Source organism: Mesoplodon densirostris, chromosome 1 (assembly GCF_025265405.1).
Source record: "Mesoplodon densirostris isolate mMesDen1 chromosome 1, mMesDen1 primary haplotype, whole genome shotgun sequence".
NCBI classification, from domain to species: Eukaryota; Metazoa; Chordata; class Mammalia; order Artiodactyla; family Ziphiidae; genus Mesoplodon; species Mesoplodon densirostris.
In genome coordinates this window covers 16,701,777-16,719,973 of record NC_082661.1, presented here as the reverse complement: position 1 = coordinate 16,719,973, position 18,197 = coordinate 16,701,777, and the positions used below count along the sequence as shown (strand labels likewise).

At 41.4% G+C, this 18,197-nt stretch overlaps 1 protein-coding gene across 1 annotated transcript in view; it reads right to left on the bottom strand.

The window, feature by feature from the left end:
* The window catches only part of ABLIM1 (actin binding LIM protein 1), a 186,493-nt gene that overhangs the window by 10,353 nt on the left and 157,943 nt on the right, over positions 1–18,197 (bottom strand). The window contains exons 14-18 of the mRNA XM_060099208.1: positions 10,638–10,742; positions 8,894–8,941; positions 5,761–5,907; positions 3,015–3,106; positions 1,713–1,824 (exon numbers count right to left, since the gene is read on the bottom strand). Of these exons, the coding sequence (XP_059955191.1) occupies positions 1,713–1,824; positions 3,015–3,106; positions 5,761–5,907; positions 8,894–8,941; positions 10,638–10,742 (504 nt within the window). The remainder of the gene's footprint in view (positions 1–1,712; positions 1,825–3,014; positions 3,107–5,760; positions 5,908–8,893; positions 8,942–10,637; positions 10,743–18,197) is intronic.

Here is an 18,197-nt window from a genome sequence, read left to right as displayed (position 1 = left end):
TGGCATCTCTGAATCCTCAACACAATCCTAATAATGATGGTAGTGTTTCCATTTTACAGGAGAAGAAATAGGGGCTAATAGAAAGTTAAGTATCTTGCCCACAGTTGCTCAGCTTGTAAAGATCTAAGCAATGATCTAAACCCAGGGCTATTGGGATACATAGGCCCAAGCCCCAGTTGGTATGGCAGCGATAACTGATCTGGAGGCCTACACTTAAGTTACTAAGATCTACTGGCCAACCACAGTTGGACTCCTGGGAGGCTTGGGATAGGGTAGCCCATTGATCAACAGCGTGGACACCTCGTAAACTGCTGGGCTTTGGAGGCAGAAGACCTGGGCTTGAATTCTGGCTCTGCAACTTAACACGTCTGCATCTTCGGGCACGGTATTCCATCTTGTTACGTCTTCACCTCTTGACCCATGTAGATACAGTGCTATTTATTTTTATACAACAGATTTGCAGAATTGGAAGGAACTCTAAAGATTACTAAACCACCTAATCCAAGATTAATGCCAGTGACACATCTATGAGAAGTAGCAGGGCATTCCGGTTAAGGGTGTGGGCTCTGGGGTTATAATACTTGGACTCCTAAACCTTAGTTTTGGTAGTTATCAGCAATGTGACATCAGGTAAGTTACTTAAACTTCCCTTTACTTGTCTCCTGATCTACAAAATGGGGAAGATGAAAATAATCATAATATCATCTACCTCATTGGTATGTTGTGAAGATTAAATGAAATAATGTTTAGCATAGGAAACACTAAACACATGTTTAAAGGAATCTTCAGGAGAGAAAATTATGCACTAGTTCACAACATGTGAGAAGATATCTTGTGGGTTAAAAGAGAACAAGCTTATGACAAGTAGAAGCAGGGGAAATATACCGAAAGACTATTTCAGCCCAGTATATAAGGAATCTCTTTCAAAAGTATCAACAACAGCACTGTTAGCCCTCAGCTCTTACACTGAATATAGTAAAGTCATAATACTTTGAAAAAATTGTTCACGCTCTCTACAGTTAAAAAGCATTCTGGGGCTTCCCCGGTGGCGCAGTGGTTGAGAGTCTGCCTGCCGATGCAGGGGACATGGAGGATCCCACATGCCGCGGAGCGGCTGGGCCCGTGAGCCATGGCCGCTGAGCCTGCGCGTCCAGAGCCTGTGCTCCGCAACGGGAGAGGCCACAACAGTGAGAGGCCCGCATACCGCAAAAAAAAAAAAAAAAAAAAAAAAAAAGCATTCTGTTCTTGGACTTCCCTGGAGGTCCAGTGGTTAAGACTCTATGCGTCCACTGCAGGGGGCATGCGTTCAGTCCCTGGTTGGGGAACTAATGCCGCACAGCGCAACCAAATCAAAAAAACAATTATAAAAAGCATTCTGTTCTCTATGAGGATTTTCTTTTTGCCGCTTCCCTCTGAGATGTATGTTCTAGAAGGTAGACCCAGCACAAGGGAACTGACCCCTCTTGGTTCTTGAGACCCTCCAAGGGCTCCCCCCTATTTCCAACAGGAAGGAAACACACATTTAAGGAAGAGCCGTGGCAGGCCCTTAAGCTAAGTTGACGTGACATAGGATTCTTACACTTCCTTTCCTATGGAACGCTCTGCAGACTCCACCAGAAACCACCCTGCCTCTCCTGGAACCGTCAAAATAGGCTCCTTGCAGGCAGGTGGCCAGCTGCTGGCTCAGGGAAGGAGGTGGGTCTGCTGCTCACCTGAGTTGATGGAAGAATCATAGCGCCCGGCGGCCAGGGAGGACCTCTCTCGGCTCTCCCTCTCCTTCTCCATCTCTTCTTTCAGTATCAACTGGCCCAGGCCCGAGTTGAGCTATTCACAGAGAAAAGAAAAATGAAAGCAAAGCCCACAATTACTTTTAGGGAACTGCAGTTTCTTTTTAGGAGATCCTGCAAGAAGTTCCTGACTCTGGAGAGGGCTGAGGCATATTGTCCCAGAGCCTGGTGGCTCCCCAAAAGGTCAGCCAGGTTTTGGACCTTGAACCTACCATAGCCCCTTCAATGTCTAGGCTCTGTTGCCCTAAACCAGGCTCCACATCAGAAGAATGTTCTCCCTCCTTTGCCCTCCCCGCAAAGCGCCAGCAGGTAGACTCAGGAGGGCAACGTGTGAGTATGTACAGATTTTTGATGTGGGAAGGGAAGACTGGGGATAGTAGCCTTTAAAGGTAAATTACACTGATTTGTTTAAAAACAGGGAAAAAAATAATGCACGCTCCTTGTACAGATTTTAGAAAATCCAGAAGGAAAGAATAGCCCATAATCCACCACTCAGAGATAACCCCCATTTACATTCTGATCTGTATCTATCCAGTATTTTTCTATGCACATAATATACAAAATTGGGAACACATAATAAAAGTAACTTTGTATATAACGAGTATCATGTGCATTCCCCATGTGATTAAGTATCTTTGGAAAATGACCCTTACTGGTAGGAGGTGATCATTTCTCGGCTCCCTCAACCCCAGGCCTTCTGGGATGCTGTGGGCCTATGCTGGAGACAGAGGGTATAATGAGGATGTCTTAGTGACAGCCCATTTTATCCCCTCTCTCTTGGCCCAGATGTACACACACAAGGTCCTGTGAGTCCCGAGGAAAGACTTGGAGAAAGGCTCTTTCCCAGGGGAATTCCTTCAGCAGAGCCTGCGTGAGGGCAGGAAGTGTTGTACCACCTCGGAGTGCACTTCGGCTTTACCTGGCCTTTCAGCATCCTTTCGACACATGCACCACACCCACACACCCCACACAGAGTCTCGCTCTCCTCGAAAAGGCCCAAACATTCCGTGTCTCTCTGACCTCCAGGTCACGTCTTCCAGAACCCGCTAAGTATTCTGCCTTATTACAGTCACTAGATGCCCATCTTGTCTCTCCCACTGGACAGGAAGCCCCTGAGGGCTGGGAGTACCTCCTGCTCATCTTGGTGGCTTGCCCACAGCAATCATTCAGTAACGTGGATCGACAGAACCGAAGCGAAGACTGCAGCAAAGTAGTTTAAGGACAAACCTTCATTAATTGCTCCTCTTGTAGCTGCCGGCGTCTCAGGAACTCCTCGTCATCTTCCTCTCTGCCGCTAGATCTGCGTCTCATGTCAGCTCCTAAGTCCACAGCAAAGACAACCTCTCACGTTAGCCCCACAGCCAGGGGAGCTCAAGGGACTAGTCCACCTGTGCTCAACGTGTCAGGCGGGTAAAGTCAGCAGTGGTCTTCAAAATTCGTGAACAACACATGGGAAAAAAGTGTCTGCCACCAGTTCAGCTGGTTTCTTGAGACAACGGGCCCCGTTCGACAAGCCAGTCCACAAATGTGATTCAGTAAGGCATGCCTCCCAACAATCTGATCTGCTCAATTAGAACTCGGTTTGCCATTATGATTGGGTCTAAGTCATCCCACTGGCCACTAGTGAGAGCTTCCATAGTAGGTGGGAGGGGCATCTACGGTTATTATTTTGATGTCCCTGAGGTCATTGTTCAAATACAGAGGAAGCCAAATTCATCTAGATACCATCAAATAGGTGAGACACTCTCTTGTGATGAATTTCAAAATCTTGTTTTCTTTTTCTGAATACTTAGGTTTGTCACCATACCATCACCCTGTCTTCTACCTCCAATAAATTCATTAAGAAGCATGCTTCAGTGGTTAAGACTCCACGCTCCCAATGCAGGGGGGCCCAGGTTCGATCCCTGGTCGGGGAACTAAATCCCACACGCATGCCACAACTAAGAGTTTGCATGCCACAACTAAGGAGCCCATGTGTCGCAACTAAGAAGGCAGCAAGCCACAACTAAGAAGCTCTCAAGCCACAACTAAGGAGCCCACCTGCTGCAACTAAGACCCAGTGCAACCAAATAAATAAATATTTTTAAAAAAAGAAAAAAGAAGCATGCTTTATTTTTCTTTGAGGGGATGGGTCTCTAATGTTTCCTTGCTCTCAGTCTTTCGGAAAATGGTCACAAAAGAGTTTTATACTAATGGGCCAATAAAAAGGGTTAATGCAGCTAAAAAGTTACTTATTTCAGTATAATAGAGCAGATCATGTACAATTTTTAAGCTTCCTGGAAAAGGGGAGATGGAGGGAAAAGGAGGAATCTGTCTGAATGGCTGGAAAATTAAGATAATTATCACTTTTCCTAAGTGGCTTGGACTAATTTAGCTGTGGGAGTAGATGGGAAAGCCTGCTAATCTAATCAAAATAAACTCTAACTAATACCTTCAGGGTTTGATCAGTTGGATTAATGGACCAGAAGCTTTCTTCATTTTGGAACCCCAAACTATTTAGTGATGACAAGTGGTAACAACAAAATATTAATTCTCCCCCAAAGTTTAGCTGTTTAATGTCCCTGCTATGCAACACGACTGAACTAGGAACCTCAGCGGCCCCAAGAACTGCCTGAAGGACGTGGACCAGCAGGAAAAAAAAGCTGACAACTGAGTCTTAGTTTCTAAAATCATGAATATCAACGTGAATTTTCTCTCTTTAATCTACGCTAACAAAAATGAATAGACATAAGGTTTCAAGAACTAGATACATCTTAAGTCAACATAACATATAGAATACTTGTGAATAATGAAACCAGGAGGTATAATAGATTTTTCCTTCAACTATTTCTACAGATATCAATTGCTTTAAAATCCACTTCTATTGCTTGTAAAAGTTATCCCAAAAATAACTTGGCGAAAAATAGAAGGATGAAGAAAATTTGGGAATTTTGGAAAATTGAAGGCCTTTTAGGTTGTCAACAGAAATGTGATAAGATAGTCATATCTTTGTAAAGCTGACTCACTAAATTTTCAGTACTAGCTTCTGAGTTTGCTAATACCATTTTTTAGGGCCAAGTGATTTCACTAATGACAAAACAGTAAACACACAGACACAGTTCTAAAGCATAAATGTGTGGTTCAAAGCAAAGAATGAAACAGCTCAAATGTGACATTTTAGCACAGAAGTCATGGAAATGACAGATGTGAAATCATGTAACTTTACATGAGTAATATTCCAGAACACCTGCTACTCTGTAACAGCCCTTCTTAGTAATGGAGAACATGATCAGGCAAGAAAAATGAAAGAGCTTCAGTGTTAAGACTGGTTGTTAAGAGAATTGTAATTACAACCCAGAAATCGTCTAAAACAAACTTAATTCAAAGAAGTCACACTTCTGTGGACACTCAGTAAATCCACCCACTATGCTCTAACTATATAGAACGAAGTTCTTGGCAGGAGGCTTTGATTCAACTATGCTCAAAAGAGTTACTGGGGCTTCCCTGGCAGTGCAGTGGTTGGGAGTCCACCTGCCAATGCGGGGGACATGGGTTAGTGCCATGGTCCGGGAGGATCCCACGTGCCGCGGAGCGGCTGGGCCCACGAGCCATGGCCGCTGAGCCTGCACGTCTGGAGCCTGTGCTCCACAGCGGGAGAGGCCACAACAGTGAGAGGCCCACGTACCACACACACACACACAAAAAAGAGTTACTGACTTTACAATAATAACTGAGAGTCCACGCAAAACACCCGTTTTAGACCAGTTCTGCACCTCACTGGGTTTGGTTAGCACAAGGCTCTGGTGGTTGGGTTTTTGAAGCACTCTGCACACATGTTAACACTACCTTAGTTCTTTTCACTGTTCTAACTCTTGGTCATACTTTTCTTAAAAAATCTTTACACTAGGACACATTTCCTTGCATATTTTTAAGCACTGCATTTTGAGATCTCCTAGCAATTTGTCCATTTGGCTTAGCTGCTACAGTTGCATACCTATGGCGGCAAGTGAGGGGGGACCAGGCCAGTGGTCCGTCTCAATCTTTGGTATCTCGCTGGGGTCTGGAGCCTGGGCTGCTGGGAACTTGGAAAACTTGATGATGTCTTCTGAAGACTTGCTCTGGGCTGCCAAGGCAGCTGCATCTGGATGAGAATCAGGGGCAGCTTAGCTATCGGTCTGTAAGGCCGTGGTAGTACAATCCTCTTACATAGTTTTCTCGTGCTCTGGCAAAAAGTGTGAACTCCAGAGAGCTGTTTATCACCATTATCAATCACCCAGTCACTAATAGTTCCTAGTGACAACTCGACTCATCCTCCTTACGTTCTGCCAGAAGCAAGACTTCATTCTACATCTGAAAAATCTTGTTCCAGAGCTGTGCTGTCCAATACTAGCTCAAGCTACATGTGGCTATTTACATTTAAATTAATACAATTAAATAAAATTAAAATTCAGTTCCTCAGTGGCACTAGCCACATTTTATGTGATCCACACCTACACGTGATTAGCGGCTACTGTATTGGACAGTATACTTATAAAACATTTCCATCATCACGGAAAGTTCCACTGGACAATTCTAGAGCAATTAGAAATCTGAATCTAGTTAATTTGAAATTAAAGAGGTTAGTGAAAAGCATGACATTGTCATTTGACTGTAGGTGTTAATCACAAGAGAGTTGGTTGGCTTTGAGTTTTTGTGGCTTCTTAGCCGGTTTGTGGCTTCTTGGTCCGTTTCATTTCAATCCTTGACTATTGTATATGTGTCCTTGATTCCCAGGTGAAATGGCAGCAGGAAAATCCACTGTCAGCTTGCAGGAATTTAGCCTTGAGACTTGGGTTTGCCATACCCACTCGTTGTTTTGTTCAAGGGGCTGCATATACAAATGAGTCATCCAGCTTTAAAACCACAAAAGCCAGAATAGGAGCAGCATTAGTTCACAGAGTTCTTAATGGCTGTGCTTATAGGTGGAGTCATTGGCTTAGAGCCCCAAATGGAATCACAGAAATGGAGCAAAACAAACCAGGTTAAATGGTCAGTCCCTGATTCTGGCTAATTTTGCAAGCTGACCTGGGACGTTACTAAACATTTCACAATATATTTATAATGCTATAAATAAAATTTGCCCCCTTCCCTGGGCTCACAGATTTTTAAATCTGGAAGTAACTTTTTGAATTTTCTTATCCAATTTCACATTTTTAAAGTAACTTTCTGGGTCTCAATTTGCTTAAGTAACTTGACTGAGGTCGCCCTACATAATAATAAGGGGTAAATTTTCAGCCAGGCATGGAACAGTGTTTTTCTGAATTTCTAACCTCATGAGAATAAAAGATAAAATCAGCTTGGAAAACACTGCACACTATATCCTCTTCTTAAAGAAGGACAATATGTGTTAGCATATTAAAGACTAAGAAGTGTGACTTTATTTAAGTCTAGCATTTTCCAAATGCACAGGGCATAGACACCAGTCTTTGGTATGACATCTATTTCTATCACAGAGAACTGCTCTTTTGCAGAATGTCCTTTGGGATGTACCGCTCTGGTTGTGCTACTCTTGATTACAAGAGACTGAAAGAAAGTAAAGAGTAAAGTCAAAGTCAATTTCACAAAAAGAAGCAAACTAATCTCTTCCAAATAAATAACCTAACATTATCCTCTCTTTTTAAATCTTAATTATTTGATTATTTTTATTTGGAGAGGCAGGGTCTTAGAGATTTTAGTATTTTAAAAAAAGTCTCTAAACTGATAAATCAAACTGGGAATCCTCTTCTTAAATTAAAAAGAAAATTTCTTTTAAAGCCAGACTTCAAACAGTACTTACGCATTAGAATTGGTGAAGTCAGTAAACATTCACATGTTAATGAGTGGGTGAGAAGACATTAAACCATAAAAAAAAGCAAACAAAAACAAGGTTAAGAAACTTAAAAAAGCAAGCACATGGTGTAAACTCAAAAAAAACACACCACAGATGAAGAAAAAAAAATTATAGTCCTAGAACCGTTACAATACATACATTCTTTTCCCCCTAGAATGTTGGCCTGAAGTTTTTTTCCTTTTTGCATTTTCAACTTTATTTGCTTTTCATGTCATCCTAAGCCTTTAGGACTCATTAATGTCAACTGGATTCTAAAGGCAGCCTTCAAATTTCCAGGCACAATTTGTGTATAATTTTCTGAAATCGCCTGGAGACCAGTCTTGGCTTTCTACCCATTCACAAAGATTTATAGCAGCTGAATTTATAGAGAACTAATAATGTTGGAGGGAAATGTGATTTACAAAGAGTAATATGATTTCCTGGGTTTAAAAATTCTATATTCCCAGAAAAGGAAAACACAATTATAAATCCACATCAGTGGTTCTTAGTTTGCAGGAATTTCAGAGACAAGCTGGCCTAATGTGCTGGTTTTTGCAGGTGAGAAAACTGAAGGACAGAGGTTACGTCTCTGATATCACAGAACCGTTTAGCTGAAGAGCTGGGATCAAGGCTAGGGCCTCCATCTCAGCATGAGTCCCATCCCCTCTACCACAGGGTGCAGACATCTGCATGCCCCATCGGAAACTGGCGAACTGGACATTCAGGCTGATGGAAGCCTGGTCACGTTAATTTTTTTTTGGCCACGCGGCTTGCAGTATCTTAGTTCCCTGACCAGAGATCGAACCTGTGCCCCCTGCAACGGAAGCACAGAGTCCTAACCACTGGAACGCCAGGGAATTCCCTTGATCAAATTAATTTTTAGGTAGCTAGCCTTCACTAGTTTTAATTAGTTAAACTAACTGCAAGCTCATCAAAATTATCAGAGAGGTTGGTTAAATTATTTGATGGCCCCCCCAAAAAGCCTTGTTAGGGAGTTTGTGAATTACTGTGTGACCGTAGCTTTCCCTCTCTATGAGTGAAATGATACATGGTTTGATGGGCTCAGAAATAAGCTAGGAGTTTCCTAATCAAGCTAAGTGTTCTCTATCTAGGAAAACCGACTTCATAATATTTGCATCATAGGAGACCATAAAGGCATAATACACTGGACGCCCCAGTTTGATTCTCAAAAGCAGCAGCAGGTAAGCCTTTCAGAGGACAGTGAAGAGTTCAGCTGACGTTGCTACTTAAAAGCTACGCGGAGGAAAGCGGGTTTTACCATGCTGTTTGTAGATGGGTGGTTTTCGGTAAATGTTGATCCCTTGATCTGTGGAAATGAAAAGCAAAGGTGTGTGATTATGGGGAGCCATCCACCGATGGGAAAAACAGATCAACCAAGAGGCAAACCAAACTGAAGATTCTCCAACAAAAATAACCCAGAAGGTTAACTTTGTATTACAAAGATTGAGGTTACTGGAAGAAGAAATTACAGGCATGAGTGAATTACCATAGACATGTGACATGGAATCCTTTGTAATACATCTTAGGATATAGAGAGATGTCATTCACTCATGAGCCATTTATTTCAAATATACACTTCACTAAAAGTGGGGTTAAAACAGGAAGAAATGCAAGCAGTGCAGATACTGTGATGGTGAGGAAGACATAACCAGTTTGGGGAAGATCCCCAAATTGCTACTGTCTCGAAATTGAGCTCCCAGTAGAGACCAGTGGCTCAATTTACTTTTCAACTAATGAGTGGAACAGTGGAAAGCGATGCAGTGAAATTAAGAGTATATTTTTGTAAAACATAGAAACAATTTTTAGGTGCGAGGCTAGTCTGATGTATTGACGGGATGTTTGACAAAATCCTAGTGTGTATAGGCCAAATTTTACAAAAGAAAAGAAAAATAAAGAGATGCCAAATATCATTCATATATTTATATAGAACCCCATTTGATGATGCAACCATTAAACTTTGACTGCAAATACTCAGGAGGTTTCAAAAGGTTTCCCCAGAATCTTGGGCACTGGATCCTGGTTGGGCATTCTTCATGAAAAAAGTTGCAAACGTACAACAATGATTTTCAAGGTTCGATGAAACTTCATTTATATATATATTTTAAAGGCAGTCCTATCTCAGTGGTATGAATCCCATTGAACTTTCCTCTGTTCAAACTTCTAGGTAAGTTTGGAATGCAAAAGAGAAAAACTACTACAGATTCCAAATATGTATGCTAACATTAACATAATGGGTAATTTATTAAACCACTTTCAGTAGCTAAAAGAAGCAAAACAATGTACTTCTGATGGAAAAATAATATCATGACTTCTGATGGCCAATCTTGCCTTCACAAAGATTGTGAGCTGACCGTAAATGTTAAGATACTGATGGGTTCTGATTTTTCCAGTTCCTGATGGCAAATTACTATTCGTACCATGACAGCAAAGCTTATAGCACCAAGCCTAAATTGCAAGATGTCTTTGTGGGCTATGGAGGTGGTTCGTTAATTACACACTGCAGAAAGACCCTCCAAATGACCCCATTTTTCAGCTCTCTGAAAAGTCCATAGAAAGAATCTCCACACTGGAGACAGATAAAATAAAGTACTCTCAAGAACGCTGTGGTTCAGTCTTTATGCTGAGAAGATAACTAGATTGCCATTGTGTTAGACAATGACACTAAACCACAGAGTGGTATCTCAGAAGGTACTAATATAAGGGTAAAATTAAAAATTTTGTCAAAACAAGACAAAACAAAGCAACTCAACCCTTATTCCTTCACCCTCTGCCTCCCATCCCCCTTCAAAAATTTTAGAGAAAACGTACACCTTCAATACAATCCTGGCATCTCCCATACAGAGCTTTTGAAAGGCCCTCTAGGTCAGATCCTGCAATTTAGGGTTTGTCAGCTGTGAGCATCTCAATTAAAAGAGCATGAGAAATGGAGACGAGACAGAGGCGACAAGGCTACATTCTGCACGGTGACAGGACACCAAGACACAGACCATGTCAGCTCCTACCTGGAACATGGAAATGTTTAGGGGCCTGAGCGTAAGTTGGAGTGAGAGGGCGGCTGTCTGGCCGATAAGGGAGAGGGGAGTTCCGGCCGCTGGATGGCTCATTGCCTCCAATGAGAAGAATGGAGAAAACAAAATGAGAGAAGGGAGAGCAAGAAAGAAAACAAAGCTAGCATAATAAAAATTCAAAATGAACAAACCGGAAGGAGGTACATCAAAAAGGAGAAACCAAAGAAACAAACTCTGTTCATCAACTTGGCTCACAAAGGTGACTGGTATAAGGTTGACTTTTCCAAAAGAGAGATTTGAGTTCAAGTGGAACTAGGTTAAAAGCAGTGAGCGGTAAGATGCATCATTCCAATGGCATGCGGTTGAAGGCTGTGAGCTGGCAGCAAACTGATTAGATGGAAAGTACATTAAGAAGAATGGAAAGTCACTTGCTAATGATTCAGGGTCAGTTGTCAGATGGTTACAACCCAAGCATGTAAAGGGGTGGGATATGCAAACCCCAAAACAATCACTTCCAGGCATAATGGCAGAGGCTGGCAATCAGAATCTATTTCTCTGAATGGGAGGCTGAGTCTGGGAACCTGTGTGGTCCTTCCTCTGAGCAACACAAAGTGCCTTCATTGTAGCCTATGTTTCTGTTGCTTCACTTTGAAATACACACAGTAGAGTCAGACCCCTTTCTTCCAGGTACTTTGGGACCACTTATACTTCTCTCCACCTTTCTCTTAAAAGAGGCTCTACCCAGTCTAAAAATTCCATCAGTGAGACATTTACTGAGCATCTACTATGGCTGGGCAGTGAGCTTCGTTTGAGGTTAAGTAGGTGAATAAGATGTGGTGCCTGGCTGCAAGGGGCTCAGGGTCTACCTAAGGAGACAGGCTTATAAGCAACAAGTACACGTAATATCACGTAAGTGCTTACTCGGGGGTATGAGAAAAATTCTATGGCACTCACGTGAAGGTGCCATTGATTTTTCAGAAAGGCTACAGAAAGATGCTAGAATTGAGTTGGTCATTGAAGAGTAAGCTCACCAGGTGGATGGGTGGCTGGAGGGGTGAGAAGGTCCAGATCCTAGGGAGCTGGAACATCACGGGGAAGGAAGGGCCACGGTGTGTGGGAGCAACAGGACGGGCCTCTGCGGCTGGGCAGCACGGCGTTCTTGGAGGGGGGAGTGGGGAAGAGCCTGCAACGTGCTGGTGGGCTTGGCTGCAAAAGCCTTGAGGACCCCCCCATAGCCACCATCATTCCCTCAGATAAGAACTGCAGGGTGAACTGAGACTTGTGCAAAATCGGAAAGAGTTCAGCTCTTACCCTACTGTCCTCCTTCCCCATGACTGAGCGAACATCCGTGCAAGAATACACCAGAAGATATAGGACTATCAAAAGTTAATGAATTAGTAAGGTAACTACTTTTATGATTGAGTTGTAAGGGTTCTTTACATATTCTGGATAACAAGTTTCTTATCGGACATATGATTTGCAAATATTTTCTCCCACTTTGTGGTTGTCTTTTACCTTCTTGATAGTGTCCTTTGAAGCACAAAAGTTTTAAATTTTGATAAAGTCCAATTTATCTATCAGTTAAGGCTAACAATTTTAAATAAATCATAGATCTTCAGAAAATAGAGGAGTCAATTTTTCTCTCTCTCTCTCTCTCTTTTTTTTTTTACTTTGTCTTAAATTTTTTTTTTTAAATTGAGATACAACTGACATATAACATTATATTAGTTTTAGGTGTACAAGAGCCAATTTCTTCAAGTAGATCAAACTGTTCTAAATCTGGCCAGTAATGCACTAAAGATGTCTGGAGTCTCAAAATAACATGTTCAATAGAGTTTTAATTTTTTGATATGTACAGTTTTAGATAACCAGAGCACAGATCTGTACCAAATGGGCAGTAAGATGTTCAGAATATGAGATCTGAAGTTGTTACTGTCTCAGATTTAGAGTCCAGGTTTTTGGTTATCATGTTCTAAAACTTTTGTCCTTTTTTCTTTTTTTGTTTCAAGAGTCAGTTTAGCATCTAGCTCCCAATATATCATATGCTGACTTTACTAAAGTGAGATATTAGCTCCTAAAAATTATGAAGTTTCACCTACAACCACTGATCTATTAAAAAGCTCATTTAAAGAGAAAGTTACCTCATTTACTATCACTCTCCTAAAGAGTAATAACCAGCTCGTGTCTGAAAAAATTAATATAAAAAACACAGGTAGAGGCAAGCAGGGGAAGGAAGAATACAGTTTACGTTTAGAAGAGAATCCTGCTTTAAACCTAAGGCTGAATCAGAACTAGATCTCATTTACCTCTGTGTGTTCAACACAGTGCCTGGCCACGACTAAGTGCTTAATAAATGTCTGTGAATGAATGACTGAAGTAGGCCAACTAATTAACTCTACAGCAGTGATGACCTAATTTAGTGAGCACCACTGCAGGATCAACCATCATCTTTCTCTTAATTATAGGCAGCCAGATGCTAGGACACAGCAATGGGATCACAATAGTACCTTTTTTCTTTTTTTAAAAAAAATAGCTTTCCCTATAGTTGATCCTTAATAACCCCAATTTAATTGTTTCACTTCAGAAGAATTCTTTACTCCTACAAACATTAGAGATTATTCACAAGAGTAATCCATAATTAAAAAACAGAATAATTCTTGTGGGCTATTCTCAAAGGAAGTTCTAGACTCAACTTTCTTGCTTTATTTGAGTTTTTTTTTCTGAAGACCTTGCATATCTTGAACACTGGTGCTACTGCTTTGGAACCACACTACTCCCTGCCCTTAATCCTGCACCTCTAACCTTCCTGTACTTGTAGAACATCAGATTTTCGGGGGAGGGGAATGTTCTCACAGGTTTTGGTTATAATATCCAATCAGACGAAACTCCATTAAATTTGTTCTGATAGTTACTAGCCAGGGTCCCGCACACACAAAAATAGCTGTATATATGGGACATCAAGGTTTAAGGTCATTAGAATTAGCATTTGCCCAAGTATTCTATCATTAAGATGCTCTGCTGCCCAGTGGCAGTAGAAACCCATCACTTCCATGGTTGACGGCTCTCAAAGGCTATGGAACGACTGTCTGATTTCCCACAAGGTGTATTCTGGCTGAATGCTGTCTCCAGTTGGGCAGAGTTTTTTACTTAGCAGCATATCTTCGGCAACCACCGACCTTTCTAGTGGCTAGAAAAAATGCTAGTATGTTCAAGTCTTTGTAAGTAGATTTAACTCTATAATCATTTAAAATCTCCCATGAGACATTTAAAAACACTAGGTAAACAGCTACTCAGCAACACACCCACCTAAGTGACCCCTGCATAGTATGATTTCTAAACATCACAACGGCTCGTTGGGGAAAAGGTCTCAGAGTACATAACGTTGCTAGGTACCAAATTCTTAGTCCTTGAAATGCGAAAGGCATTAAACATTTTGGCATTAACAAAAAAATTCTCAAGATGAGGCCTTTTCTAAGTTAAACACCCTTTCTTTAAGTGATAAAACGTTTCACTCTATCCTGGATGGAAATGACTGATGAAGGCCCTAAAAGGTTATTTTCGTGCTTAGTTCACTACTCAGGCAAAGTGATATATAAGCCATCAGATGAAATATCATATACGGAAGGTATCATCATCGTCATCGTCATCATCATCATCTATCAGCCTGGAGTTGACATTGTTTAAAAATCATATAATAGTGTATATATCAAAAACTATTGTATATATCACACTCATAGCCATTTTGTTCCTTTAAATAAGTCCTTGCATTGGTTCATCTAAGTTGTTAGTGATCCTAGCTCCTGGGGTGAGAAGCTACTGTATATATAGTACATTTCTTGGTCTTCATTTTTAGCTCCTTCCAAGTCAGCCCAATAGGCCAATTTTTCAGTCCTTGGGAGATCATTCACTGAAGGATTCCCACTGTACTTAAATTCAAATGCTCTGTCCTACTTTTATTCTTCTTTTCGCCACCATGAGAGCCTCAGTGACAAATTCTGAGACAAGTCAATCTAAATGGCAATGCTTGCGTCTGCTGTGGGAAACGGCTGGCAACACTTAGCTTCTGGACTCTAAGTGCTTGTGCTCCAAGATATAAATTCTGAGGGGACCTTAAAGTTGGCAGCATCTAGAATGTCATGACAGAGTTTCAAGATTACTGGTCCTTGTCTAAAGCTTCAATAAACGTTATGGTTTCCTTCAGCAAGTGTCAAATACATATTTGGATCATAGCAACTCATATCTATGGCAAAACAAGGAAGACGTCTTTCAAAGAGACTTAATATATGTAGCCCTCCTGTTTGCAAATCTGATTCATGGACACAGAAGGTAATATCTAACAGTATCTCAAAGGGGAAGGAAGAGAAACTCTGCAAACATGGCACAAAGCCCAAAACAAGGTGAAAATAGTTTTTCCAAATAGGCATGCACTTGTCCAAATGGCCCAACAATGATATACTGATATAGAATGAAGCTGCAAGGAAGGTCAGAGAACAGAAATAAAAAACACAATGGAAAACAAGATGGGCATTACAGAAAATGGATGGGGAAGCCAATGAGATAGAGAGAAAGCTGGTGATGTGCATCTCAGCTCTACACCCATGCAGGTGTCCTGAGCTCCATGGACCCTGGGGGCCTGGGCCACATGCGTCTGAAATAAGGGCCAAGAATTGGACTTGGGCAATGGGAGGTGGGCTTCTGGCTGCCAGAGGGGCAAGGGGACCCCTGCTTTCAGCTACACCTTCCTGAGATGGACATCCTACCCTGGGGTCCTCAAGCTCCTTGGCTTACATTTGTTTTAAAAATAATTTCCCTGAGATTGCAAAACAAGCTCCGAGATAAAGAGTGAATGTTCAAATGAAGAGCCATGGAAAACCCTGGGAGACTTTGCTCCTTTAAAGGTATCTTAGATGTGTTTCTCTAATGGCCATACGTTCCCCCTGGCCTGGAGAGGGCTTTCATGTAAATGGATACGTTTTTCAAAATAACTAAGACGTAATTCTTTGCAGAATCCGTATTTAGCTGTTCAACTAAACTAGGCTTTTAAAGCAATCTCTTTAATATACAAATTCTGCATGATTGATTTTGTAGTTTAGCAAAAAGCTGATTTTAAAACTAAGCATATACTGTTATGTACATTACATTTTGTATCTGAAGTATATAAACTATTTCATCTGAACAAACTGTAGGCATATATCCAGTAAAAAGAAAGTGGGAGACAGACCATTAGATATTTTTTAAGCATAAGCTCGAAGTAACAAACTATTGCTTTCTATAATTTAAACCTATACTATTTGACTGTGTACTTCGAATTCAGACTGAAAAAAGAGAAGATTGTGTATCTACGTTTTTAATAAAGCACGACTTAGGCACACTGAAGTACTGTAATTTTCCTAACCACTTGTTATTTCTATGGAAAAGTTAATTTTGTAGTTTAAATGCCTGAAAGTAGCTGTTTGTCTTGGCCTCCATAAGAATGCAATTTTCTAGTTAAAAAGAGATGGAAAATAAAAGTTTGCTTTAAAATTTATACTTCGTGTATAGCATTTAGACCGAAACGCACCCCCCTTGTAGGAATGAGGGATGAGAAGGCTTGGGGTCTATCTAGTCCTGATGCTGCCACTTCCTAGCTGTGAGTCCTTGGCTGGGTCACTTAACCAGGGCCTCAGCTCTTCATCCACCCCCATGCCTGCCCCCTGCTACTTTACTTCATAGGGACGCTGTGAAGAGTGATGGATTGATGCAACCGGAAGGGCTCTAAGAGCACCATGCCAAGGGGGAAATCACAGAGGGACCAGAGTTGAGTGCTCACTACACCAGGGCATTTCACCTTGCCAACTGCAAATTGGTGCTTGCCGTCTACCTCTACAAGGATGAAATCATGAGCCGCAGCAACTGCTGACCTTCAACACCCCCTGAAAGGAGTGCAGGGTGGAGATCAGGAACGAGGCCCTCTGTGCTCTGGGAAAAACTGACAGGACAGGTCTTCAGAGAGTTAGATACTTTCAGGAGAAGACTTTATGAGCCCACTTCTTGCATCTCCTCGTATCTAGAAAAGCACTAAAATCCTTCATGGTGACATCGACTCCTCGAGACTAGCAGAATCCTTCTGCAAAAAATATGTGCTTGATTGCATGGATTCCCCCTTCACCAAAATCACATCTATACTGACCTTCCCCCTACCTCTTTGGAGCAGTTTCTCAGAGCTATCTGAAATGCTGTCTCCCGGGCTATAGTCCTCATTTTGCCCCAAATAAAATTTAACTCACAGCTCTCACGTTGTGCTTTTTTAAAATTTTTTCTTCAGTCGACAACCTCACACCCCCCAATACCCTAGGAGAGGTTTCATAGATGAGGCAAGTGGCACTCAAAAGGCTAAGTCTACAATCCAAGGTCCCATAGCTAGCATGTGACAGAGATAATATTCAAAGCCGGGACTCCAGTGTCCACATGGGTGCCCATCTCGCCATAAGGCTGCGCACACACACGAGGTATTGAGTCTTGATATTCTGTGATGTGTTATTTGTATAAACTCTGTATAACTTTATAGGGTACATGACATTTTTCTTCCTACACAAAGTAGCTTTCTGAAAGATGAAATATATAATAACCGAATAAGGCAGTTTACATTTTGATGAATTAAAAAATGTATTTTCCCTTGCATATTAGAAACAGAGAAACAAGAATCTTAATTTGGCCAAGGGCTTCTATATTAAAGTCTCTTTAAAATACATCTCTGAAGTTTTTTTCAATAATTTCTTATGGTTTTATAGACATTCTCTAAAGTATCATCTTGACATCTAAGTAATAAAAGTCTTTCCTCCCCCAATACTAATTAGCAGTAATAATTTTACATAAGCTGTCAAGAATTTTAGAAAGTGCTGCACCTGCTGAAAAATCTCTTTGCTAGTGGCAAACGGTATGTGTCTTCAAATAAGCTTGTCAGCAATGTTATTTTTACAGCACAGACAATGCTAAACTCGCATGCTTGTGGAATGACTGCAAAGGGAATTCAGTCAAAGAGCACAACATTTAGGCTGCTTGAGAAAGTGTTAGTGACGTGAGCTCTGGGAACTCGGGGTTAGAATCCCTTAGGTCTGTCTTAAGACCCATGACAACATCTGTGCTTGCCCGCTACTCCCTCCTTAAGCTATTCTCTTCGGTTAATTTGGTTCAAGTCAAGACTACGGAAAAAGTTAGCATCCTCTGGGAGCTCCTACTTATTTTAAATGATGGCTCCTACTTATTTTAAATTGGGGGCTCTTGGCTCGACTGAGAATGGCTGTGGAAACATAACAGACCATGAGGACAATGGGAAGGGCAGAAATAGGCAGGAACAGAAGACAGAAGGCAACGTCCCTCTTCTCCATCGTGCAGAAATCAGGACAGGTCAAAGGAAGATTACTCTAAGGGTTGCCTCAAGGAGAGAAATTTAAGTTACGTTGCCATAGGTCTTTCATACCGTCCGAACATTTTAATATTGTTACGTGGTTAAGTGGCTTATCACCATTAAGACAACTTTGGAACCCTCGTGGCTGAATACTGTTGTGTTTTGCT